Below are 27,943 nucleotides of genomic sequence, written 5' to 3' on the forward strand. Positions count from 1 at the left end.
CACCAGCTGCCCAGGCGCACCGTCAAGAGCAGCAGCAGGAGCCTCGCGCCGCCGCGGGGGCTCCACGGACGCGAAGGGAAGCAGGCACCCAACTCCGGCTCCATGCGCGCTCGGCGCTCTGGGTCCAGCTGCCACTGCTGCTGCTGGCGCGCCGGGTCCGCAGACTCCCGTCTCCACTTCGCAAATGGCAGCAGCAGCAACACCAGCGCCGCCGCCGCCACTTGCCCTCCGGCGGCTGCTGCTGCTGCTGCAGCCGCTGCTGCTTTAGCGATAATAGTTGTAGTAGCGGCGGCGGCAGCAGCAGTTAAGGAGAGCGCGAGAAACCCCTCAGCAAACAGGTAGCCGCGGGTCCGGGAGCGGAGGAGCCGTCAAGGCGTGACTGGCCAATCGGCGCCTCAGCCCGCGCCATAAATGATCGAGCGCACCAATCAAGCCGGCCCGGGGGCGGGGTTTGCTTTCCGTTCGAAAGCGGGGCTGAGGGGAGAGAGGAGAAATTGGCGGGCTGCTGCAATAGGGAGCGGGGCTGCTGCTGGGAAGGGCTCCGGGCTTGCTGCTTGTGGAGGAAAGTTGGAGGTTATTTGTGTAAACTGGGGAGTTGCTCCCTCCTCCAACTTTTTAGAATGGGGGGGGGTGCTTCCTAGGGATATTCTCTTTCCAGCAAAACTCTCACAGGAAAGAGCGAGGGGGAAACCTCCCCTCGGGAAAAGTGGCGGGAGAGTTTCTCTCTCTGGTTCTGCGTTGCCAAGCTCCGAAAAGGGGTCTCGGCTGAAGCAAATTATTATGCAGCTAATCCTGCGTTCCTTGCTTGATCAAGAGATTTCTTTCCACCACACAACAGATTCATTTCTCCGTCTCCCCCACCCCCGCCATTTTCCCCCTTTAAAGTTTCCAAGCCCAGTGGTTGTAGGAAAACACACATTTTAACGAAAGGAGAAGAAAGTGAACTGCAGATGCAAACATGTAGCTACTAAGGCTTTATTTCAGTTACTCCCCCCCCCCCCGCTATGTCTGTATTCTAATTCTTTATTCTACACCCTAGATATGCAAGTTCACATGATTGTATTCAGTATTAATTAATATTGCCACTATTCACTATACCTGATCCTCCATCTCAAGGGTGCCAATTTGAATAAAATATTGGGAGGGAGGCAAGCCCTCAAAACTGATCACAAGATGCCCATCAAATTTTGAGAAGGCCTGCCCCCTCAAAAAAAATTTTTTTTGGGGGGGGGACCGAAAGAACCTCGGCCGCTAGGAGTTGGTTCCTATGTCCACCACTTCCACTGAAACCAAATAGGTTTTTAAAATAGGTTTGGCTAGGACACACCTGAAGACTTCTGTGCAAAGTCTAGGAAGGAGAGGAACAAAAATAGTTTCTTTATAAAATAAAACATTTGGTCCATGGTTCTACCAAGACATTTGGAGCATGCTTTGCATGGGGCTAAATGGGAAATATTTGGCATAGTGATGGAGGCACAAACCCATCACTCTACTCTTCCTAGCCCAGCTCATTGTGATTCCCTGTGGCTCTTTTGCACTATAGAGCCTGCTCTTCTTGTGCTAGAGAGTGTAGATGAGGGACCGATCCTTTGATGGTGGTGAGTGGAGCTGTTTCCCGCTTTGGACCCCCTTTCCAGTGTAGGACATATCCTGAAGGCAGCTCTGGTGAACATTGGGGCACAGGGCTCTTTATCTCAGGCCCACATATTCGCATAAAGACTCAGCTGCAATGGAAAACAAGGTGAATTTGAACAGAATTGGAACGCAGGCGGATCCAGAAAGAAAAATGTGCAGATGAGGTTGCCAACTCTTGGAAGGGTGCCTGTGCCCTTGGAAGCACTTGGCAGAGTGCGGCATGTGGGTGTTATGTCCCTTTCTTGCTCCATTAGGTTTGCCAAGGAACAAGGACAGAACAGCTGGCAATCTCTCTGAATTGTAGGTGGCAGTGGTGGTCAGTCTGTGGGCCTGACTTCTGGTCTGTATGGTACCAACAAGGTTGCTACTGTATCTACTGGACTGCTGCCTGTGGAAAGCTGGGAGACAAGGATAGTTATGAGCACCAGTTAACAGCTGCAAGGGGTTGCTCTTTAGCTAAACAGATGCGAGAGGTGAATTACAAAAAAGAGAGGGAGGTAACAGCCGTAAATGGGAGTGGTGCTTTGCCTCAGCCCCTCTCACTTGCAGTGTGCTTCTAGGGCTCCATCTCTTTGGATTACTAACTGCCGTGCCTACAATACTTACCTGTTCCCTTTAGGGTTTTTCAGCTGAACGTTGTATGCAGTGGCTGAATGTTAAGCTCCACAGTGCCTGCTGCAATATTACAAGGCAAAAGGGATTGTGAGTATTTGACAAACGGTGGCAGTGGGGTATTTGCTACTGCTGCACCAAGTGTCTGTTCTCATATTTGCTTTCAGTAATACATGGTGAGGTCATACCTGCACATGAACATCTATGAGCAAAGATTCCCCTTCCTACACAGCATATAATATACTCAAATTTCTGAAAAAGAGTCTTGGGTGGCCATTGATGGCATAACTCCAAGGTACAATGACAGAGGATGCTAAGATGTGATGAAATGGATCCCTAAAGAGCTCCAGCGGACATTATTACAGAATGGAATAGTGCTGTAAAGTGCATGCTGCAATCCTTCATGTACTTATTGGTAGGATGAATTCACAAGAGTCATTTTAATGCACTACTGCATGCATACAGGCCGGAATACACCTATATGACTAGATCTATGTTCATTTACAAGTAAATTAGTTTCGTGTAGAATTGGAAGATGGCTTCTTTTTAAGTTCTACTAGGATAAGAGCTCAGAATGATGTGAACGCTTACATCAAGAAGGACACTGACAAACTGGAACGTGTCCAGAGGAGGGCAACCAAAATGGTCAAAGGCCTGGAAACGATGCCTTATGAGGAACGGCTAAGGGAGCTGGGCATGTTTAGCCTGGAGAAGAGGAGGTTAAGGGGTGATATGATAGCCATGTTCAAATATATGAAGGGATGTCACATGGAGGAGGGAGAAAGGTTGTTTTCTGCTGCTCCAGAGAAGCGGACACGGAGCAATGGATCCAAACTACAAGAAAGAAGATTCCACCTAAACATTAGGAAGAACTTCCTGACAGTAAGAGCTGTTCGACAGTGGAATTTGCTGCCAAGGAGTGTGGTGGAGTCTCCTTCTTTGGAGGTCTTTAAGCAGAGGCTTGACAACCATATGTCAGGAGTGCTCTGATGGTGTTTCCTGCTTGGCAGGGGGTTGGACTCGATGGCCCTTGTGGTCTCTTCCAACTCTATGATTCTGTGATTCTATGATTCTATGTTCCATCACTGTCATGGTGTCAGGGAGGGGTTGTCGACAGTTATCTGAGATGAATCAGGAGCCAGGAGGTGAACCAAGGAATTGGAGCTGGGGAGCAAGCCAGAAGTCAGGGCTGAGGACAAAGCAAGAGTCAGGGCCATTCAGCAATCAAAAGAACACACAGGAATGCACTTGAGCCAGGAAGACATTGTTGTGCAGGCACGACCTAACTTAAGCAGGACCTCCATAGTACTTCATGTACAGGAGGGTCCAATGGACAACTTGGGTTGGCTACCCCAGGTAAGCTGTCCAGGAAGATGCTCCAGCTGCACAGATCTGCATGTTTTCCTGTTTGAGACCTGGCAGCTCTTGCCACACAGGCAAGATGAGTCAAATGCTTCTCTCTAGCAATGTTGAAGCTCTGTCCTCAGATGTAACATAATTAGGACGGGTGTTTAGTACTGATGCAGTACTAAACACAAACTATAATATCATACTGACATTAAAAGGTCGTGGGTGGCACTGTGGTCTAAGCCACTGGGCCTCTTGGGCTTGCTGATCGGAAGGTCGGCGGTTCGAATCCATGCGACGGGGTGAGCTCCAGTTGCTTCTGCCAACCTAGCAGTTCGAAAGCACACCAGTGCGAGTAGATAAATTGGTACCACTGCGGCGGGAAGGTAAATGGTGTTTCCATGCACTCTGCCGCTCGTCACAGTGTCCCATTGTGCCAGAAACAGTTTAGTTATGCTGGGCACATGAAAGCTGTCTATGGAAAAACGCTGGCTCCCTCGGCCTGAAGCGATGAGCGCCGCACCCCAGAGTCACCTTTGACTGGACTTAACTGTTCAGGGGGTCCTTTACCTTTATTGTAGTGACATTGCAGCAGCAGGGATCAGTAACAAGAGCCTCGCATTTGGTATTCAGGAGGTATCATTGAGTCCTCCTTCTTAACAACCAACAAATGCAAAAAGTGTAATATTGTGTCAATAAAATTTGGCAGCAAGCCATTGCAGGGAGGACAGCATGTGTTATTTTGGCCCAGTAGCAAACCTAGCCACTCACCAGGCCACAGTAGATATATTATCTTAATGCTGGAGGCCACCTTTTAGAGCTTATTATTTCTGGCAGGCTCTAAGGCACTTTACCCCTTTAGATTTGTGTAATATACACTTCCCATAAAAGACACGTGAATTTCCACTTTAAATGGCTTATGCCAACTAATCCACCTTCCCTGGCTTTAATCTCACATGCTCACAACTGAATGCACCAGTGATGGGCAGATTGGTACCCAACCCAATCTTTGAAGCAATGTTAATCAGCAGCATACCGCTGAAGCTTTTTGAGACTCGGCTGTTGCTATGGGGATGGAGAAAATCTGGCAGGAGCAGGAGCCACGTTATAGTAACCGGAAACTTTTCAGTTTGCAGGGTGCCTAATCCTTGCATCCAGGAAGTTCTGCATGGGCCACAGAGTTGTGCTTTTGCTGGTAGGTTGATTAGTCACAACACAAAGATGACTGCAGTTCACCAACCTTCTTGTATGAAGCAGAGTGACACATCCTTTGCAGTCTGTTAGGGTGAGCTTGCAAATACACTTTCAAGTCCAAAGGGTTGGAAGTAAATTTCACCACCAAGAGTATCTAGTTGGTCTCAGAATGAGCACATGAATGAAGGTATTCTCATTGGCTGTCCTGCTGAGATATTCCTTCTCATTTAATCTCTTTAGTAAAATTCTCTCTCTCAACCTTCAAAAGAGCTACATTGTTTTTTGAGCCATTTCTCTTAATCCTGTGTTCAGACACTGTTTTGGAAACTATATTGCTGAAAATCACTGTGATATATTTTTTTATGATATTGCGGTATACAGATAGGTTTATAAGTATATAAGCTGTTAGGAGGTCAGGTGAGTGCCGTCATAGCACAACACTATCTATTACTGATTTGGAAATTGTCCAATGGCTATTGTGTTTCCCAAATGTTTCAATGCAGTTCTTAGCTTATATATATATATATATATATATATATATATATATATGCATTTCAAATTGTATATTTTGACAGGCGAAACTTGTTTAGTACACTTATTTAATGTAGTCTCTCTCAAAATAAGCATTTCTAAAAGTATCATTTTGTACTTCTCTAGTTACTAAACATCTGCAAATGGTTACACTTAACAAAGATTGAGTCTGTAAAAATGGTTGTTTTTGCTAGCAGCAAGCTTTATCAAAAGTAGACAACAAGACTAGCTTTTTATTACTTTTGTGTAACAAAAGTTTAGAAAGGCTTCCATAAATGTATTTTAAAGATAGCATAGTTGCAGTTTCAAGAATGCATAACATGTCAGGTGAGTGAAATGGATTTTTTTATTGTTCCATTATCATTCTCCTACAGCAAAAATTATTCTGATGCAGGAAATACTGTGAAACTTGCATGTGGTTCTTCACTGTGATCACTATGCACACATAAGTATCTGCAGCATGTATCTTAAATTTGTTTCACACAGTGCTCTTTTGGGGATGCTGTATTCACAAAGTAAATTTCAGATGCAGTAGAAATCTGTTATTTGTGAGAATAGATAGAAAAGAGAAGCAACAGAATCCCTGCTTGCCTAATACAGACATGTCTTGGAACTTCTCAGAGGGTGCCATTTTAAAAATTATGACACAGTTCCTTTCTTCTTTGGAGAGAAACCTTAAATGTAAAAAAATAAAAATTCCAGAATGTAACTGCCTGGTGGAAATTGCATCTTGAGTCAACCAACAGCAACACTTATGCCAGAAACCACTTTGTTTGGCTGATGAGTCATAAAAGGGGCCTAAATACAGCCTTCAACAACTTTTGTAGAAGTCTTGTCCTGAATCTTAAATGTGCTTAAAATCAATGTGAGTCAAGAATGCTTCTGATGTTGTTATTCTTGTACAGATACTCAGATCTTCCCTTTTTTAATGTGCAGATTTTTCTACACACTGTAGTCTTATTGCTAGGGCTTAGATTTCAGTGGTGAGAAGACTGGGATTCACACCATGGTTTGAATGCTGGCACACACACACACAAAGAGAGAGAGAGAGAGCGCTGCGCAACTTAAGGTTTACTTTTGCACCTCATAATAACCAGAGAAAGATTCTATTGAGTAAAAATCATGTTTTGTCTGAAACATAGCAGGGGATGATCACCCCAACTTATCTTAAATGACATACCTCTTATTAGCGCTTCAGACTGTTTAAGACCACCTTTGGGGAGCAATCCTTCTGGCAAGGCATTTTCCATGCTTTTGGCAGAGCGGTTTGTGCATGCTGGTCTTCTGCTCCTAATTCAGTAAATCCAAAACCCACAGTAGGGCATTCCCTCCATTAAGACTCGTCAAAACAGCGAGCAAAGGTTTGAGTTTTCTGGAGCACTTCATCAGGCTGCATACCTTTTTATTTGTGTGTGGTTTGTCATTGCATCCCTAGATATCACAATAATCTAAATGATTGTTTTATTCGCCTATTCGTTTTCCTTTTTTATTTTTTTAAGTATTTTAACCCAAAAGGCTATTATTGGAGCATATCAATTAAACAACAACAACAAAGCAGTCCCTGCCCCCGGACTTAAAAAAAAAAAAAGACACAATGACTGCTCCCACATTAAATGGGGAGCGCCCTCTGTGTGGTCGCGTGCAGCCCGCTGGACCCTATTCAGCACCATTAGCACAGGCTTGGCTTCACCTCCCCCCAGGTGGAATACCTGGAGGTCTCCGCCTAACTCAGGCAGTTGCCCAATCCCACCTGGGGAGGCGTTGCCAAGGTGATCAGGCCAGGTAGGGGGAGGGACTACCTGCCCACACAATAGAGGGAGGATCTTACCTGGGAATTTTCAGTTGGCTCCAGAGCTTCTCCCACCCCACCCACCCTCAGTTAAGACTTCTTTTGCAGGTTAACCTTTTCTCCACAGGTACGCAGGCGCTGCTACGTCAAGGTCACTGTTGAAGGGCCAGAAATGAATTCCCCTGCATTGGTAGGTTTGCCTTTCCCATAGCAAAACGTCACAACTTTGGCGGTATCAGGCCTTGGGCGGAATCCTTTAGTCTATCTTCCCTGAATGGGGGGGGGGGGGGGCATGCGGCCAAAGATTGTCATTGTACGCCAAAGATTGTCATTGCTCTCCCCTGCGATGCGGGCGGGTGGGCTCTCTCTGCTTGAACATATGTTTTCCAGAGCCAGCCCGTCCCCTACACACACTGGATAACCCTGATGTTCCCCAGATCCCGGCTGGCGACTGGGAGGGATAAATGCCCAATGCCTGAGCCAAAGTCTACCCACATCTGAAAATAATAAAGTTGTGGCCAATTTTAATCCCTTAGCACGTTGTCTTGAGTCGTTATTCCACACGGGGGATGCCCAGGGTTTGGGGGGACAGTGGCGTAGCGTGGGGGGTGCAGGGGGGGCTGTCCGCACCGGGTGCAACATCTGGGAGTTAGGGTTAGGGGGTGCAAATCCACGGGTTAGGGGGCGCAAATCCACGGGTTAGGGGATGCAAATTACTTGCCTTGCCCCGGGTGCTGACAACGCACGCTACGCCACTGTTGGGGGACTCTGCCTGTCCACACAAAAGGAAAAGGGGATGTGGGGGGTAAGAGGGAAAATGGGCAAATACAGTTATGTTTTTTATAGCTTATAAACAGTTCGGGGAGAGGAGACAAAAGGAGCGGGCTTTTCAACAGAACTGATTGAAGTGGCCATTTCCCCCATTTCTTCCTTTCTGCTGAAGCATGAGGGGAGAGCACTGCCTCTAGGTGACAAAAAGGTGGAAAGGAAGAGCGAAATGCAGCTAGTATCTCAGAGTCAATGGAATGGCCCTGCCTCCCATCTCTCTTTCCCTCTGCTGCACCTTGGTGGGATTTAAGTATTTTAGACCCCACTTTCCTTTATCAAAATAAACCGCAAACCAGCGAATACAATAAAATCAAGAAAACATCCCGACGAGAAATGCCGACGAGGGAAGAATGGAGAATGAAACTGATGGAATATGCAGAAATGGACAAATTAATGGGAAAAATCCGGAACCAACGCGATCAGAGATTCACCGAGGACTGGTATAAATAAATATAAAAAATGTATGCGAGGAGCAATTAACGCTTGTAGGCTTTCAAGAAGCTCTGTGAAAATGATTGATTGAAATGTTGCTTGAAAGATATGATAAGATTAAGATTGTTAAAGTGCAATATAAATTTAAGAAATGTGAGTAATAGTGATAATATGGAAAATTGTCAGACAGGCTGAGGGAAGTCTAAAAGATGTATATGTTAGAAGTGGACGTTAAATATGGATGGAATGTATATTGGAAATTGAATAAAAATTATATATAAAAAAAGAAAACATCCCAGAAATTTAAGATTGCAAACTATAATGGCGCAAAGGTAAAAAATAATAAGAAGAAAAATAACCCAGCCAAACCAGCATATAAACAAGGGATTGCAATAAAACAAAAGCACTGGAGCTGGATATCTGTGAAGTCTAAAAGAACAAAGCCATATCACTTGAAAGCTTTTTTGCGAAAGCCTGCTTGTATTGGGACCTGGCAGAGACTCCTCTGGGGAAGCCACAAAGTAGGTGCCACTACCAAGGAGGCCCTGCTCCCAGCGGATGCCTGCCGAGCATCAGCTGACAACAGCACCCAGAGCCAGGTTTCAGATGTCGAAGATCTGAGTGTAAGCAAGGGCGTATATAGCAGAAGGCATTGAAATGAGGGCTCCATGGCATAATGTAAACAGAGCGTGCAGAGGATCTGCACAATTAAATAGTGAAAATGCCATCTTGTGGTCTTAGGTATTTTATTCTTTCCCAGTGATTGCTTATACCAGGGGTCAGCAAGGCTTACCTTGCCAGGACCGGTTCACGGCTGCGGAGCCTCCTCCGTGGGTTGGATCATTGGCGCGCATGAGCGGGCACGCCCACAATTTCCGACGTCTGCGCAGATGTGATTTCCGGTGTCTGCACATGCACAGATGCGATTTCCAGCGCTGCTCAGTGAGTCCCCGCTGTGTCGGTTTAGCATAGAATTTGAAATTGGAGATTAAAAAGAAACATGCTTGCTCTTTACTGGGTTTCAGTTAAGGTGGTAGAAGGTGTGGAAAGAAATGCCAAATTCTAACTATCACAACAGTGGCGTAGCGTGGGTTGTCAGCACGGCAAGTAATTTGCGCCCCCTAACCCAGGGCAAGGCAAGTAATTTGCGCCCCCCCCCCGCTGCACTGTCCCTCCCCCAGATAGTCCCTCGCTCTCTCTCCGCACCGCACCGCATGCCTGGCACCCTCCCCTCCACAGTGGGCGGCGACCCGGCGGCTCGGATTGGATTCGCACAGCCAGCACTGCAGTGAGAGAGAGTGAGTGAGCCAGGTAGGGGCAGAGAGCTGCGAGTGCGAGCACCCCCCCCCCAGATGTTGCGCCCGGTGCGGCTGGCCCCCCTGCACCCCCCACGCTACGCCACTGTATCACAAGCTGACTATTGCCTGCTCATTCACCACTATCTATTTAGGATGTCTAGATCTCTACGGTTCAGGGGCAGCTTGTGGGCCAGTAAAATGACCCCTGCGGGCCGCTTGTGGCCCATGGGCCTTAGGTTGCTGACCCCTGGCTTATACCCTTAAAAAAAGAAGAAGGCGCTGTTCATGCATGTGCTGAATTGAGAAGAGTGTGGTAGGGCAAAACCTCCTGGTCCCATCCACATTGCCATATCCATCACAGACCCCGTTCTCGACACCTGTGTGTTGAGAGTCTGCAATGGGCTGCTCCTAGTGGTGTGAGCAGCTGCCCACACAGAGCCACCCCTTTGCAAACACCTGCTCTGAGCATGCAGGTGTAGGGGTGCATACTGCTTGGAGCAAGTCGTCAGAGGCAAGAGATACGGCCTCACTCCACTCCTGCAGACATGAACTCTACTCATGGAGGGAACATCTTTCTGCACACGCCATTGGCTTCTGGTGTTCAGGCACATGGAGCAAGCAGGAAAGGTGTAATTCATTGTTATTAAAAGTTTGGCCTCGAGTGCTTCTTGAAAACAAGAAGAAAAGAAGCACTTCCATGCTAAGCATTACCTCCTTCATTTAAGTGTTGCCGTAGTTGTGCTGCTAGTAATCATGTTAATGAGTAATGTAAGCAATCGAGGCAGCTAATCAATGACATCTTAATTAAAATGGTATTTAACTGTAGGAAATAAGAGCTTTATACAATTTCTTTTATAGCAGACATATTGACTATTTGGTAGAATGCAATTGTTTCGCTTATTTTTCACCCTGATACAACAGCAGAAATGAAAAATTAGGCTTTCATAGTCTGTTTTCTGTGCCCTTTAAGCTAAACTTTCCTCTTCTGCCTCTTCATTTGTTCAAGTACAGTTCAGTAATCCAGTGTAATGCTTTATGTGCAGCTACTAACAATATGATTGTCCAGTAATTTCTTTAAGACCAACTTTATAGGACAATAAGGTTTTTTTATATACGTATTAAAAAATATCTCATTACCCTGTATTTAGCCAATCAGTGGTTTTTCAAAGTGATATTTAGGAATGCTGGGATCATTAAATTATCTGACTGGAATAGCTCAGTTGGTACAGCATCAGACTCTTAATCGCAGGGTTGCGAGTTCAAACCCCACACTGGGCAGAAGACTCCAGCATCACAGGTGATTGGACTAGACTACCCTCCCAACTCTACAATTCTACCTGAAAATATTTCAGTTCAACCTCCTTTAATTGAACAGGATTTTCTTCTCAAATGGACTAGATATCCAAATGGACTATACCAAATGGATCACAAGTAGGGGGAGAAAAACTCCTAAGGTACACTTCATTGGAGGAAAACCTAGAGGGCAGAATGTTTGTGTGTCCCCACACAAAAGAAGAAGAAGGGGAAGAAGAGTTTGGATTTGATATCCCGCTTTATCACTACCCTAAGGAGTCTCAAAGCGGCTAACAATCTCCTTTTCCCTTCCTCCCCCACAACAAACACTGTGCGGTGAGTGGGGCTGAGAAACTTCAGAGAAGTGTGACTAGCCCAAGGTCACCCAGCAGCTGCATGTGGAGGAGCGGGGAAGCGAACCCAGTTCACCAGATTACGAGTCTACCACTCTTAACCACTACACCACACTGCCTTCCCCTACCTCAAGCAGCTAAAAACAAAAAAACCTTTCCTGACTTAGATATGGGTTATGCTCATTTATTGAGAAAGAAAGCTAAATCTGTCTTCTAGTTTGTCCTGTTCCCACCAGCACAGAATCTGGGTGGTACATTGGCTTGTAAGCATGCTTTGGCTCAGAGTGGCATGGCATCTCAACTTGGGATCGCAGTTAAGCTGTCTCCTCCTTAGCCACAATTTGTAACCAAGGTTTATTCTTGACTACAAATTGTGGTTCAGGAAGGGAGAGTTCCTTGCTTTGGAAAATGGGCAATTTTCATAAGGACAGCTCCAAGAAAATGCATTATTTGTAGAACTTTATGCAGAACCAACTTGTTTGGCCTTTGAAGAAATAGATAATAGGGCTAACAGGTCCGGTCACAATTACCCAGAAACAAGTTTTATTGTGTACATTTGTAGGAAGATAGGCGTTTCCTTGTTTGAACTGACATATTAACAACCTTTGGGCTTGTGCTCAATCCTAACACTTCCTGCCTAATGAAATAGCCAGTGAAATATTTATTTGAAAATATTTCAAATGTGGATCAGGGCCAGTTGTGGATCACTTGTTTAATAGTGACTCCTTCTTTCTGGAGACAAGACAAATGGTCAGAAATATCCCTCTTCAAAACACATGGAGTTCAGTTTGTTGGCTAGTACAGTTTGTTACTCCTTCAGTGAGGCACATTGGAGATCTAGGCTCATCCCAAATAGATAGTGATGAGTGAGCAGGCAATAGTCAGCTTGTGATAGTTAGAATGTGGCATCTCTTCCCACCTCTTTTACCACCTTAACTGAAACCCAGTAAAGAGCAAACATGTTCATTTTTTATCTCCAAGCACAAAACTGTCACACTCTTCTAGTTAAATGTTACCCTATTTTAATTTATTTAGTCATGAAATCACCAATTTCATATAGAAAAATCTTTTAGGTGGAAAATCCTAATTTACATTTTTTTTCACCTAGTAGACTTACAGATGTTTTGCTGGGATCTATACAGAAACAATGAATTGCAGTTTCAGAAAATTGGCCTCCTCCTCCTTTAAAAAAAAAAAAAAAAGCTACATTAGGATAGCCAGTCATGAATTTGTCATTTTAATCTATGTGTTTAGCAATATATATCAGTGAAGCTTTATTAACAGGTCCATTGTTACCTTGGACAGCAATCTTCAACATGCTTAGTAGGAAGCATTTACACTGAATTTAGTGACAGGATTGACCTCCCCATCTCTCTCTCTTATACTTTCCTTAAAATGTCTATGAACTATAATATCATCTACTCTTCAGTTTAACATGTGAACTAACTCTTGAGTAAATTCTTTTAAATAACAGTAATTTGCATTGGAATCCCATTGTATGTTGTGCCGGGATGTGTGATTGAAAGCTGGACAATCCCTTAATAGGTTATAATTTTAAGTATCATAATTTATGGCAACACGACCCCCATCCTTCTTGCCATTGTGTGTCAAGAGAATATCCAAGAAAGTAGAAAAATTGAAGGGTTGAAGGGAAAGGGCCTTCACTACAGCCTTTTAAAAAGCAGCAATTGTAGGTCTCTTCTGGAAGTTTTAAATAGCTTCTATGTGTACAATATGGCATCTTATGTTCAGAGGGGCTGAATATTGGAGAGGACAGATAACTATTTGATGCCAAGCTGACTTACTCTACAAAAACTCACTAAGTGTCACTTTGTTTTAGGAGCAGATCCATTCATCTACACAGGAGCGCAGTATGATCCAAGAACCTTGTGCTAATATACGGTGAGTTTGTTCATCACACCAGCTAAGCCTTCAAATGTGTAGCTTCTAATTTTGGTCTTATGATCTGCCTTAGTTTACATAACATCAGTGAAAATGTTCTTGTAGGCTTGAAAGTTAGATCTGAAAGTTAACTTCTAATTCTACTGATCTGAAGTTTTTAAAGTCATTTTTAAAAATTCCATTCTTATGCAGTATTGCCATGTTCGAAATGAGTTCAAACGTTTTGAATTGTGTGTGTGTACAGCAGACATCATTGGCATACGGTATCTAAATAATCTTGACACCATGGAAGACAAATCTTCAGTAAACAGATTCAAAGGGACAAAGCAAGAAGACCCAAATTGACTTTGACAAGTACATTAACTACTTTTAGCCAGTATTTTTGACATCTTGACCAGAAGACAAGAATGCCAGATGGTACTTCAGGTGCTGAATCAAGAAACACCGTCTTTGGCCCTGATCCACAAATCTTTGCGGAGAAGTACAGGTTGTGTGCGTGAGAGAGAACACAGAGTTTATTATGTGGAAATCTGTCAAACTGATGGCTTGTGTGGTCAACTTTGACAACACTGATCAAGAAAGGGGAAAGAAGGGGTTTCTGGCTACATCATGAGTCAATGGTGGTGGGAGGGCAACGAGGAGGTTCAGGCAGGGGAAAGCCAGAATTTATGAGGCAGAAATCCTGGCAGTGTTCCCCAGTGGGGTCTAGGGAGCTCACTGCATCCCACTGTGCTGCTCAAGCCCGTGTCTGTCAACTTGAAAGGCAGAACAGGTGTGACCTGGGAGTGTGTTCCTGCCATGGACGAGCCTCTGTCTCTGGCATGATTTGTGGTTGGTTCCTCCATAATTTGGACAATTGACATTAATCAAGAGGCACTTCTGGACCGACATATGCTAATAGGCTGCAATCAGTCAGCTGCCTAAAGGACTGGGATTGGCTCTTTGAAGTTATCTGAATCCTTTGAAGCTTGAGAATCCTTACAACAGCTGGGGAAGGACAAGGCTTTCTGCTTTCTTATGCTTTCTTACTTTATTTAAAATTATTCCTGGACAGTTGTTGGAGGAATGCAGTGGTGGAAAAAAAATGAATTGCTGCTGAACAGATGTGGCAAAGAGGCTGAATTTGAGAAAAGATATGTGCTGAGGAAGAACTCCAGAGCAGAATTTTAATGGCCAAGGTTGGAAACACACTCTGAGTTATTTGTGGCTGCAGCTCATATGCTAGTCTGTAAACAGCAGAAAGAATCTCCCATGCTAATATGATAGCATGTGAATCATAGTCCAAGACAAAACAAAACATAAAGGGACAAGAGAAGCTGTATGTTTTGTTTAAAAACAACAACCCTCACATCCCCCTTTGATGCTTCAATCCTGCTCTGTTTAAAGTAAACCAGATATCCACATTACATCCAGAATTAGTAACTCTGTTTTAATGTCAGTTTATTGTCCAGTAACTTGAACCATAATATGACCCTCATTAGTTAACTTGGCATTCAACCAGAGTACCCTATTTTGGATGCAATCGGGAACTCTGGTTTGCACAAACCAAAACTGAAGCACTAAAGCTCACCACAAATGGAGGAGGAAAAGAGGTGAGGAGCAAGTCCCAGGAGCCTGCTGCCCACTCCCAGCTTAATAAACTATGGTTTATTAGTAAACTATGGTTTATTAAGTCAGGAATGTGACATCTGAAAAGGCTCATTGTACCCGAGGTGTTATGCTGTTGTTGTCATCATGGCTATTCATGGATGCACTGGACAGAAAACTATTTTTTAAAAGGTGTGCAAAGATTAAAGTCTGTAAAAAAAGGAATCTCCGGTTCTTTGTTTGATTTGTCCAAGGGATGCATAGAAACCGCAAATTCCTGCATGATGGGAAACTGTGAGCACATCACTCACTGATTCATCTCCCTTGTCTGCCCATAGTTCAAAAGAAAGTCTCTGGTGGTGATTTACTAGACAGCATCGCTGCTTCTGAACTACAGCCAATTTTCCTGCAAATTTTCACCTGATATGCATGCAACTTCTTCCTTCCTTGAAATTTAATTGCCAGATTTTCCATCCTTCCATTTCAGAGACTTTATGGAGGCATCCATTTAAATATTAAATTACTGTGACATAAAATCACAAGGAAACTCCAGGAAGGGACATCACGCTTTTCCACCCTAGCAGGGTTTTGGAATATGGTGGTATCTGCTGTGATCCTCCCTGGCCCCTCACTGGGCTTGCTCTGCCCATCTGAATTGTGAAGCCACAGTGAACTGATTTAATCTCCTTGCAGATGAAGCAAGCATTGAAAAGCACCTTCTGAAGCATATCAGTAGTGCACAACAGTCTAAACCTTTTAAGAAGAAAGAAGTAGGATTATTAAAGCCCAATATCTGCAAGGAAAAGAACACTGCTGCAGAAAAAGCAAAATTTAACGAGTAACTAAGTTCTGAACTAAATCCAGATTGATTTAGCAAATTAAATTATTTAAGCGACCAGACTTCTCCATTAGCACATTCATCTTAATAGCCCTTCACTGTGCTAGCCTGAGTTTCTTAGCCATTCCCATAGTATTACTATTGCAATTTTTTACAGTACCTTAGGGATTTGTAGGTTTCAGCAGAACAAACTCCCTTAGTGATGACTTCTTACTCCTATGCTTTTTAATCTGATCCAGGGAGTATAATGTGGCATGGGAAATTTTTGAAGACATAGATCTTAATGCTTTCCACCTTTAAAGCTCCTTTGTGGAACTGGGTTTGCAAAGGACTCCTTTTAAAATTGTTCTCCCGGTGTATCCAGCGAGAATTTAATAATGGGGCCAGAATGAGAGATCCAAATGTAGGGTATGTGTGCTGCTTCCTAGTCAAAGCAGAATATACCCAGTATAAATAGTTACAGCTCATAAATCTTCTAGTGTCATCTAAGGATGGCTTGCGATCTTAAGAACAGAAGACAAGCCCTTCTGGGTCAGACAATGAGCCACCTGCCCCAGAATCCTGTTTCTCATACTGAACCACCAGATGCTTATAGGAAGCTGATGACATAAGCATGATAACTGACTCCTGCTGCTGTCCCATGAACCGGTAAGGATAGAAATATCTGTCCAGTTCTCTCAGTTTCTCTCTCTCTCTTTTTACAATCTTAAATTCAGTTCTCTACATTTTTCAGCAAAAGAACCCCATAAAACCAATTAAAAGCCTAATGAAAATGTATCAGTATTCTAGCACAGCACTCCATTGTCTCTCAATTTCCCCTAATATTTACGACATGTTATTTTCAGCAATAACTTCATTTGATGCAACCTTTTCCTTAATATTTGAATTTTTGTAAGCATTGGTTGGGGAACTGCCCCACAAAATTGAGTTACCGTAAGTGTGAATGAGGGACGCAGGTGGCGCTGTGGGTTAGCAGTTAGAAGGTCAGCAGTTCGAATCCCCGTGACGGGGTGAGCTCCCGTTGCTCGGTCCCTGCTCCTGCCAACCTAGCAGTTCCAAAGCACATCAAAGTGCAAGTAGATAAATAGGTACCGCTCCAGCGGGAAGGTAAACAGCGTTTCCGTTTGCTGCTCTGGTTCACCAGAAGCGGCTTAGTCATGCTGGCCACATGACCCGGAAGCTGTACAGCGGCTCCCTCGGCCAATAAAGCAAGATGAGCGCCGCAACCCCGGAGTTGGTCACGACTGGACCTAATGGTCAGGGGTCCCTTTACCTTTACCTTTAAGTGTGAATGACGAAGTGTAGCTATGTTTCAATTCACATAATGTTTGAGAGAGTGTGGATTTGAAAGATTTGGCTTTAAATGCACACTGAATCGAATTTCCCCTCCATCTCTAGTTACTGAGGCTGTGTACACACTCCTATTTACTCTGCATCCAGTGTGCTCCCATTGCTGGCTCGGGAAGCGGTGTACACACATTAGCTACAAACCATAACTATTCTGCCATTTAGTAGACCCACTTGGAACAGCTTCAAAGTGAGGCACCTTCACCACACAGGCTAAAAATGCTTTAAAAAATGGTGTAAGAAGTGGCCCACATCAGCACACTTTTTCCCCCTTTAAATTTTTGGGGGGCCCCCAAGAGAGTGGGGCCATAAGCTATAGCTTGTTTAGCTTATACGTAAATCCAACACTGCTTATACCAGAGAAAATAGAGAGGAAGGCCTTACTTCAACCTCCAAGTCTTTGCGGGAAGAATGGCAGATGAAGCTGATGGACTACATGGAATTGGCGGAAATGACTGGCAGAATCCTAGACCAGGGAGAAGAGTCGGTGGAAGAAGATTGGAAAAAATTCAAAGTATATTTACAGAAATACTGCAAAATTAATGAATGTTAGAAGAATGCTGGAATGAAGTTATATGGTTTTAGCAGAAATGTTATAAAGAATTAAGCAAAAACTGATTGTTAATGGGCCAAAGTGGAAAATTTAAAGTTAGATTGCATTAAGATAAATTATAGAGCAAAAAATTGAGAAAGAGGGAAAGGATTTGCTGAAATAGCTAATTGAACTAGAATACAAAAAAGGGAGGTGTGAGGAGGTAGATGAAACAAGTAAATGAAAGGTAAAGATATGGAAATATTGGATGTGTTTTTAAATGTTTTTGTTTTTCTTGTTTTGATGAATTTTTTTGTTTTTCTTTTTATTTCCGATGTATTGTTTGTTAAAATTTTTATTTTATTTTTCCTTTTTTCCTGTAACTATTAAACTTCTAATAAATATTATTTTAAAAAAACAAACAAACTTCCAAGTCTTTGTTTTTGTGTGTTCGGAACTGTTCTCATGCACAGTACAGGGTTTGTTTTTTAAAATATTCATATGGAATTATCCTAACAATCCACACGGGGATGAACCGGGATGCCCAAGTGGAAAACCAGTGTGGGAGAGATTTGCCCATCCCCTACATAGGACCTACGTTTATATCTTTCTTTCCAAATCAAACCTCCTAATTTGCGGCCCATACTTTAAGGACTGCTGCCTAGGTGTTAGGGCGTGCGCAATAACCCAGTTTCAACTTAGCATCTGTAGGACTGTCTTATGGCTCTTGCTTCCAAGGTAATAGCAAGATATCCAGGCTCTGATCCAGCCACAGTCATCCTGGGCAATGAGTCAAAGGCGACAGCATGTGGCACAGGATCCAAGTGCACATCAGCAGAGGCATCCAGGCATTTCAATGAGGTCTGGATGAGAATCAAGATGTGCATCCGTCTATGCACAGCTACATTTAAGCTAGCAATGCACACAGGATTCCTGCTCGTGTCTACGGATCAGGGCGGCACTTTGTAGTTATTGAATCTGAGAATTGTAGGACGTGCTTAGTGCCCCAGTCTGTGTCAATGTGCCTTCCACCATAGAAAGCATGGCCAGAAAGACCAGGGTGGGTTGCGACTCTTTGTGCCATTTATTTTTTAAAAGGTTGATTGGTGCAGCCAGTCAGATAGTAGATGAAATTCTAACACTTACAACAGTTCGGATGTATCTTGATCATTATCCTGACCAATACCAATTAAGAAAATTAAGTTCTCCATGAATTTCAATAAAGGATTTAAAATTAAAATAAAAAAATTAAGTTCTCCATGTTCTGCAGCAATTTGCACCCTTTTTTAAAAAAGAAAATTCTTCACATTTTGGTGTGAATATCTCTTCATAATCACATTTTATATGCAGTTTTGAGTAATGTACACACTCTCTCCCGAAAGTAATGCATTTTTGCATGTCTTTCTCATGAATATTTTCTTTTTATGCACACTTAACTTTAATTTTATTTCATAAAATTAATAATACATTCCTGGACTGTAAAAGCATCAGCAACCTGCAAAGCGATTTACAAATGTCACCTGATATATGCATTTTTGTAAAACGTTCTCTTACTTAGAGAACCGCAGTGCAAAATTTGGATCAGCGTGAATTTTGTCTTTCAGCTCGCATATTGTTTTTTTAAAAAATGTGGGTTTTGACAGATTTGGCTTCAAATGTGCCCTGAACTGAATTTCTCCTCCAGAGCCAGTGTGGTGTAGTGGTTGAGAGCGGTAGTCTTGTAATCTGGGGAACCGGGTTCGCGTCTCCGCTCCTCCACATGCAGCTGCTGGGTGACCTTGGGCCAGTCACACTTCCTTGAAGTCTCTCAGCCCCACTCCCCTCACAGAGTGTTTGTTGTGGGGGAGGAAGGGAAAGGAGAATGTTGGCTGCTTTGAGACTCCTTAAAGGGAGTGAAAGGCGGGATATCAAATCCAAACTCTTCTTCTTCTTCTCCAGTCAAGAGGTCTACACACTTGGGCATACCTCTCCACCCAGGCAAACAAGAGAGATTCCCATAATTCAAGGGGCATCTCAGCCAGGCGAAAGCACTGGAGGCTGGTGCAGAGGAAGGCCAATGAAGGGTATGGCCTGGGAAGGAATCATGGCCAGATACAGAGATGGGCTCTCCTATGCCAGCTTTAGCTCTTTGTAGCTTCTACAAAGATACAGAACTGAAAGCACGTAAAGCTGCAACTTAAGCAATTGAAAATGTTTTTGTTGTTACTATGAGGAAGGCCTGGGGTGGGGTGGGGGGGGGCAGGGAGGTAAATCCAGCAGACTTAGAAATAATTGCTCTCTCTTTAGTTCCATATGATTTCAAACTCCATGCAATATTTAAGAAGCACTGGGGAGTTACGTCTGATAGAAAGTGAACACTCCGTGCTGCTAATTAACAGCCAGCGAACTAAAGCAGGCGGCTTCCTCCCAGGCGGCTATCAGTGGAATCTGTAGAGACATGACGAACTCCAAAGGCTTGCCTGACACGAAAGACAGAATAGCTTGATCCTTGCAAACTTGAGGGCCTCTCTCATTCATATACCAACCCACACTTATTCCTATAGTCAATTGCATTTTTAAAATTGGCACCCATGTATGATGTATGGAAGTGAGAGCTGGACCAGAAAGAAAGCTGATCGCCGAAGAATTGATGCTTTTGAATTATGGTGTTGGAGGAGACTCTTGAGAGTCCCATGGACTGCAAGAAGATCAAACCTACCCATTCTTAAGGAAATCAGCCCTGAGTGCTCACTGGAAGGACAGATCCTGAAGCTGAGGCTCCAATACTTTGGCCACTTCATGAGAAGAGAAGACTTCCTGGAAAAGACCCTGATGTTGGGAAAGATGGAGGGCACAAGGAGAAGGGGACGACAGAGGACGAGATGGTTGGACAGTGTTCTCGAAGCTATCAGCATGAGTTTGACCAAACTGTGGGAGGCAGTGGAAGACAGGAGTGCCTGGCGTGCTCTGGTCCATGGGGTCACGAAGAGTCGGACACGACTAAACGACTAAATGACAACACAACAACAAGGCCAGGCATGGCCAAACTTGGCCCTCCAGCTGTTTTGGAACTACAATTCCCATCATCCCTGACCACTGGTCTGGTTAGCTAGGAATGATGGGAGTTGTAGTCCCAAAACATCTGGAGGGCCAAGTTTGGCCATGCCTGCATTAGGCTTATCTGGTACCCTCAAAGGTCCTGGAGAGCATTTCAACTATCACAGAATAGCTTGGTCATTTGGAAATGTTAATGAGGTGGATCTAGAGTTCATCATGAGTCTCTTGATACCTGTTGATTGCAGTGGGTGAATTCTAACCGTGACAAAATCTGGATCCAACCCAGGGTGGTTTTATGAATCCCTACCTGTTTGGGTGTCACATTCCAGCAAACTCTGGTCACATAGCAGAGAGAAATCAACAGAACTTGAGTTAATCTCATGCACATGTAATTGAGAGCAAGTCTCATGGAATTTGTTGGGACTCAGGCTCTGTGGTTTGTTCCATTCTTGCAGCGGGACTTAGTTGCAACAGCTAGCTTTTCCTAGAATGCCCTGAGCCTTCAAGAAAAAGCCAAGCAAGTAATCTAAATAGATTAATATTTCAGACATAAATTAAATGACATCCATATGTTAAATGGGCCATGGATAATTTGCTTCTAGGTTCTTTACAGCGCAAGCCTATGAGTGCCTACTCAGAAGTAAGTCTTGTTTTAAGGTGAAAACTTTGTCAAAGAGTGGAGTTTCTTTTGGGACTATTTGAGAACTATAGTCAAATGAAATCGTGAGCAGGATTTGAATAATAGGCAAGGGAAGGAGAGTAAATAAATGATTGTAATATAAGTTAGAATACAATGGAAAATAAACAGCAGTTATGGCAGCAGATAAAGGAATACAACAGGAACATCATGGATGTAAGGATGGGAAGTCAAAATGTAATGAAATATTACCGTATATTGAAAGTGAATTGAATAATGTCACATTTTGACCATTAGGTCCAGTCGTGACCGACTCTGGGGTTGCGGCGCTCATCTCACTTTATTGGCCGAGGGAGCCAACGTACAGCTTCTGGGTCATGTGGCCAGCATGACTAAGCCGCTTCGGGCAAACCAGAGCAGCGCACGGAAACGCTGTTTACCTTCCTGCTGGAGCGGTACCTATTTCTCTACTTGCACTTTGACGTGCTTTCAAACTGCTAGGTTGGCAGGAGCTGGAACTGAGCAACGGGAGCTCACCCCATCGCGGGGGTTCGAACCGCCGACCTTCTGATCGGCAAGTCCTAGGCTCTGTGGTTTAACCCACAGCACCACCCCATATGAAGTAAGTATCAAACTAAATAGGACTTACTTTCAGGTAAGGAGGCATAGGGTTGCAGCAAATAGAATGGAAGAAAAACAGCGGACACTTTATGCTAAAGTGATCAGTAGGCACCCACCAATTAATTATCTAAATGTTTGCCTAGGTGACCCCTCCCCCAAGCAGAGCATGTATAATTTCAAGGTGAAAATAAGCTTTTAAAAAAGTATCTGATTTGGCTAGTGCCTTCTGCTATGGATTCCCCACAGCCCAGTAGGATTTAACTTAACGCCCTGTTTGATCAGCTTTTATACCACACACACACCAAAAGCAGCCCTCTCAGACTCATGGCTATATATTTATTTTTTCAGTAACCAATTACACTTCTTAATCAGTAGTTCTTAGTTTTATCTGACGCCAGTGCTTTTTTCCCCTGGGGGTACGCATACCCCTAAACATTTTGTGAATCTTTGTACTTTTGTCCCTTTACTATGTTTATTTTTCCCAATTTGAGCTATAAAATGGTGATTTTCTTGAGTCAAAATGAGAGTACCCCTAAATATTTTTTTTTAAAAAAGGACTGTCTGACGCGATAAACTACCAGGCTTGAAGGACTGTTTTAGGCATCTCATCTGTTTGTTACTGTCACTGAGAGTTAGGGAGGTATTAAATTGTAGAAATTGCATAAAATGTATAAGCCTGTATGAGACTTCGTTTAAATAGAGCCCCCAAGCTTCCTTCCCAGCCTCTTCCCTAAGGGCCAAAAGGGTATGTTTCTATGCATTCAGAGTGTTTATTGCCTGCCCTTCACCACAGTCAATCCTATGACAGGGTACAGAAGACAAGTTAAATAAATCACATAAAAACAACCATAAATTACAAGACCAGGGGGAACAATAAAAGCTAACTAAAACTATGCACCTAACGTGTTGCTATGGTGGACTGATCTTGGTTCCACCTCTGTGTGGAATCCCCTAGAACAGCCTCAGTCTTGTGAAAGGCTTCTTCAGTTGGAGTTCACAAAATATGGAATCTATGCTACACCTTGGTAGATTGATTTCCTTATTTCTGAGACAGCTAGTGCCTTTTGTTATGGATTCTCTGCAGGTAGGATTTAACCAAACTGCTTATTTCATCAACTACTAGGTCAAGTGTCGGAAATAAAACCAACAATTTTGTTTTGTTTGTTTCACTGACTGCGTGTCTGTGGTCTTTGTGGGTTGTTTGCTGACTTGTTTGCTGAATTAAAACTGGTATATTGTGATCTGGGTAGATTTTGAGTAATCTCATCCTATGCCAAGTGAATGCCCTGGCCTTGGCCAAGGTATGAATGGGCTGAAGTGTATGTGAAACCTCTGGATGAGTTGGGTGGGTGGAGGTTGGAAGCTGGTGCAGAAATAATTTGGGGTTTCCAAAGATCCGATGTTCTGAGAACCCCATATGTGGGGTATGAAGGCAACTGTCACCTGCTGCTGCTTGCCCCTCCCCTCAAACATACTGACTACTGTTATGTACTGAAGTTCTCACCCTGGGCCAGCAGGGGGATACTGTAGATAGTTATGCAAATAAAGGATCGAAAGTGACGTTCAGTGATTGGATAGTTTTAGAAAATTGTTACAGTTACATTGTACTGGAGCTCTATATAAGCAGGCTGACTGAACCCTTCAGTTCAGTTCTGTCCTGGCCTGTGAATAAACAAGAGCTGTTTGAAGAATCGCTCTGTCGTCTGATGTGTTCACCCACAACTTAACAACTACCATTCAAAGGAATACTGATTTTGGTTTTACTCTCATGTGACACCAGTGGACTCTAGGCTATCTCGCGCATTTCAAAAAAGGACCCCAGCTTTGCTACTGTGTACATTTGACAGAAAAATCCAGCCAATTCCAGATCTCTGAAAAGTGTACTGTACAGTTGTACCTCGGGTTACATACGCTTCAGGTTATATACGCTTCAGGTTACAGACTCCGCTAACCCAGAAATAGTACCTCGGGTTAAGAACTTTGCTTCAGGATAAGAACAGAAATTGTGCTCCGGCGGCGCGGCAGCAGCAGGAGACCCCATTAGTTAAAGTGGTGCTTCAGGTTAAGAACAGTTTCAGGTTAAGAACGGACCTCCGGAACGAATTAAGTACTTAACCTGAGGTATCGCTGTATAAGGGTTCCATTTGCATTTACATATATTTATTTAAGGGTGTTGTTGCACTTGGTATGTGTGTGGCACCCATCCTTTGAAAACCTACACTGCTCCTGTTTAAATCTGGTGTTTGATCACAGGAGGTTGCCTTGAAATTTTCAGGTGCATGTTGCAGTTCAGAAGGATTCTTACATACCTTTGCTTGCAGTCTTCTGGCTGCTTAGACCAGCAGCAGCTAACGTGGTGCTCTTCAAACATTTTGGACGACAATGCCTGTCATCCTTGGCCATTGGCCCTACTGGCTGGGGATGATGGGAGCTGTAGTCCTCCATCTAGAGCGCACTATGTTGATTAATCCCTAGCTTATAAAACCTTCAGTAGGACAAACGTGAAGCATGTGGTTTAAGGTCGGCAACCTTAAGCCGAAATGAGAGATTACTTTGGTAGCTCGGTGCCTCGAGTCTGTCTACTGGGAATTCTTCTTAGAAGGCATAATCTGTTTAAATATAGCAAATGCTTATCTTTACTTTCCCTCCTCGTCTGAGCTTTGAGCATATAATTATTTATTTGCTCTCTCTTTGCCCTTCAGCAACTTCTGAGGGCGCTGTGCCTGCTCATCTAGGTTGGGAATGAGGTGGAGATGGATAGAAACTATGGCGTCAATGGAGGTAAGAAGCCCAGGTCAAGGAGCTTATGCTGTCAGATCCTAAAGGTGAGTGACCAGGTAAAAAAAAACAGAGTCCTGGACATTCAGTGGCTCTGTGGAAGAGAAAATGTTAGCTAGGTATAGCTTGTCATGCAAGACTTGCTGACATTCCCAGTTCTATGCAACTGCTTAAAGGGCAGGAGCCCCCTGTTGACTTTCCCCCCCCCACCGCCCCACCCTATCCTGAAGACATCACCTCTGGATTTGTTGTAGGAGTATCTCTCCCCACATTCCTATAGACTACTTAAGAAAAATCCCACCTGATTCTCCACCTAAGAATCGGGTGGGAGGAGGTTCATTGAATGTTTGGTAGGAGTCTATATACATGGCAGGGGATGCGGGTGGTGCTGTGGGTTAAACCACAGAGCCTAGGGCTTGCCGATCAGAAGGTCGGCGGTTCGGATCCCCGCGATGGGGTGAGCTCCCGTTGCTCGGTCCCTGCTCCTGCCAATCTAGCAGTTCGAACACACACATCAAAAGTGCAAGTAGATAAATAGGTACCACTCCGGCGGGAAGGTAAACGGTGTTTCCGTGCACTGCTCTGATTCGCCAGAAGCGGCTTAGTCATGCTGGCCAATACATCCCTCGGCCAATAAAGCGAGATGAGTGCCGCAACCCCAGAGTCGGTCAGGGATCCCTTTACCTTTACTTTATATACATGGCAGTTAGTCTGTGTTTGACAGGTTGTACTGATGTATATTACACCCAAACATTTTTTTTTCTTTTTCTTTCTTTCTTTCTTTCTTTCACTAGGCAGGTGTGTGCTTTAGCCCTCCAGCAGTGAGAGACCCAGCTGTGCATCTCTTCTCCTTGATACTTCAGTTTTTGACTTGTGGGTAGCTAGTTTACAAGCAGAGAGAAGAATGCTATACATTGGTTGTGGCATTTCAGGGTCTTTGCAGAGTATTTTAATAAAACGATGGCATTTAAACACAACTGAAGTCTCCTTCCCCTTCTTTCTCTCAGTACACATCGCAGTGCAACCTTCATGCTCCCTTCCCGCATATCTCAATGATTTGCTTCTTAGGAAAGCCAGATATTTTCAACATTATTTTTATGGAGCATCATTGCTACCTTTTCTGACTATCCTTTCAGTTGAAAGTTATGAAATCATTACTGAGCCTTGAATACCATGTAAAAAACTGTATTTTTAAAACCCATTGGTTGGAGCTGTAGGCTTTAAAAATATTAGCCATTTTATTAAAAGCAGAGTTTCAATTTCAGAAAAACAAGTGTCATGTTTAAAAAAAAAGGTTTTCCAGCTAATATAACATAGATAAGACACACTATTTGGAAGTCCAACAGCTTACATAATGGCAGTGCAATCCTATACACGTCTGCTCAGAAATAAGCCTCACTGAGTTCAGTAAGACATACTCCCAGCCCAAGTAAATGTGCTGGAATGTGTGTGCATCAGTTATATACATCTCCATATCTTAAATATTATGATATATCATTAAAAGGTAAAGGTAAAGGACCCCTGACCGTTAGGTCCAGTCGCAGACGACTCTGGGGTTGCGGCACTCATCTCGCTTTACAGGCCGAGGGAGCTGGCATTTGTCCACAGACAGTTTTTCCGGGTCATGTGTCCAGCATGACCAAGCCACTTCTGGCGAACCAGAGCAGTGCACGGAAACACCGTTTTCCTTCCCACCGGAGCAGTATCTATTTATCTACTTGCACTTGGATGCTTTCAAACTGCTAGGTTGGCAGGAGCTAGGACAGAGCAATGGGAGCTCACCATGGAGATTCGAAGCGCCGATCTTCTGATTGGCAAGCCCAAGAGGCTCAGTGGTTTAGACCACAGCACCACCCGCATCCCTATGATATATCATTACACACACCCAAATCCTCCAGCCACCATCCATGCAATCAAGGTAGATGAAACATGGCACAATTATAATTTTTCTAAAAGTAGTAGTGGGGAAAAATAACAGCTCACAAAACTCTCCTCCTGCAACATTTCAGAATAGTGTTGCTGTCTAAGCGATGCTGGATGGGACTGATAAGATTTGTAGCCCAAAGCATCTGAAGGGCACAAGGTTGGGGGAAGCTGCCCTAGAGAGATAGGATTCAACATTCTCTTTTGAGCAAGGAATATGCCATGGACTAGTTACATTCATGGACTAGTTGCATTCTAGGGGTTCCTAAGATTCCAAACAAAGGTCCGTATAGTAAAAGCTATGGTTTTCCCAGTAGTGATGTATGGAAGTGAGAGCTGGACCATAAAGAAGGCTGATCGCTGAAGAATTGACGCTTTTGAATTATGGTGCTGAAGGAGACTCTTGAGAGTCCCATGGACTGCAAGAAGATCAAACCTCTCCATCCTGAAGGAAATCAGCCCTGAGTGCTCACTGGAAGGACAGATCCTGAAGCTGAGGCTCCAATACTTTGGCCACCTGGACTCGATGGCCCTTGTGGTCTCTTCCAACTCTATGATTCTATGATGATTCTATGATTCACCTCATGAGAAGGGAAGACTCCCTGGAAAAGACCCTGATGCTGGGAAAGATGGAGGGCACAAGGAGAAGGGGACGACAGAGGACGAGATGGTTGGACAGTGTTCTTGAAGCTACAAACATGAGTCTGACCAAACTGCGGGAGGCAGTGGAAGACAGGAGTGCCTGGCGTGCTCTGGTCCATGGGGTCACGAAGAGTCGGACACGACTGAACGACTAAACAACAACAACAAGATTCCAAACATTGTACCAAACAAAAAGCACTGTGCTCAAGATCTCCATACATCCAGAAGGTTCTGAGATCTATTGTCCTGACTATTCTCCTATAGTCTTACCCCAGTGAATCATTAGTTTGAATGGAGAGGTGCTGGCATATATTTATTTTGAGAATTCAAGACTGTAGGATTTGTTTATTTGCACAAGTATTAGCACATTACTATTAATTAAAAATTGTTTTGAATCCAGGCTTAAATAGCTTGCTAATTGCCTGCTTAGATGGCAATTAATGGAGCCTGAAGCAAAACATAATATTTTCAATAGGGAAGTTTTTAATGTTGAATATTTTATTAAGTTTTTGTATATGCTAGAAGCCACTCAGAGGGGCTGGGGCAACCCAATCAGATGGATGGGTACAAAGAATAAAATTTTTATTGTTATTATTATTACAGTACAAGACTTGAAAAAACCATCACTTTCATTGTCTGATAGCACATTTGTTAAATAACTGAATGCAGCTTGTTGCTAACCAAGGTTGAGGCCTTAATATTTATCCTCCATTAAGAAGCCCAAGAAATGCAGGTCTGCCTTATTAATCAGATACCTCTCTATCCTACCATGAAGCAAATTCCTCCCC

The 27,943-nt window shown here is 43.7% G+C and overlaps 1 protein-coding gene and 1 long non-coding RNA gene across 2 annotated transcripts in view; one reads left to right on the plus strand and one right to left on the minus strand.

Annotated features, from left to right (window-relative positions):
- The window catches only part of GABRG1 (gamma-aminobutyric acid type A receptor subunit gamma1), a 76,024-nt gene extending 75,749 nt beyond the window's left edge, over positions 1 to 275 (minus strand). Inside the window, exon 1 of the mRNA XM_083458382.1 lies at positions 4 to 275. Coding sequence (XP_083314508.1) covers positions 4 to 104 — 101 coding nt within the window. The 5' untranslated portion in view covers positions 105 to 275. The remainder of the gene's footprint in view (positions 1 to 3) is intronic.
- On the plus strand, positions 241 to 27,943 carry LOC310685742. Its single transcript, XR_014515460.1, has 4 exons — positions 241 to 338; positions 13,153 to 13,214; positions 24,515 to 24,637; positions 27,759 to 27,943. It is a non-coding gene; the product is annotated as an uncharacterized lncRNA (long non-coding RNA).

The sequence above is a fragment of the Podarcis tiliguerta genome, assembly GCF_965153285.1.
Source record: "Podarcis tiliguerta genome assembly, chromosome: 9".
NCBI classification, from domain to species: Eukaryota; Metazoa; Chordata; class Lepidosauria; order Squamata; family Lacertidae; genus Podarcis; species Podarcis tiliguerta.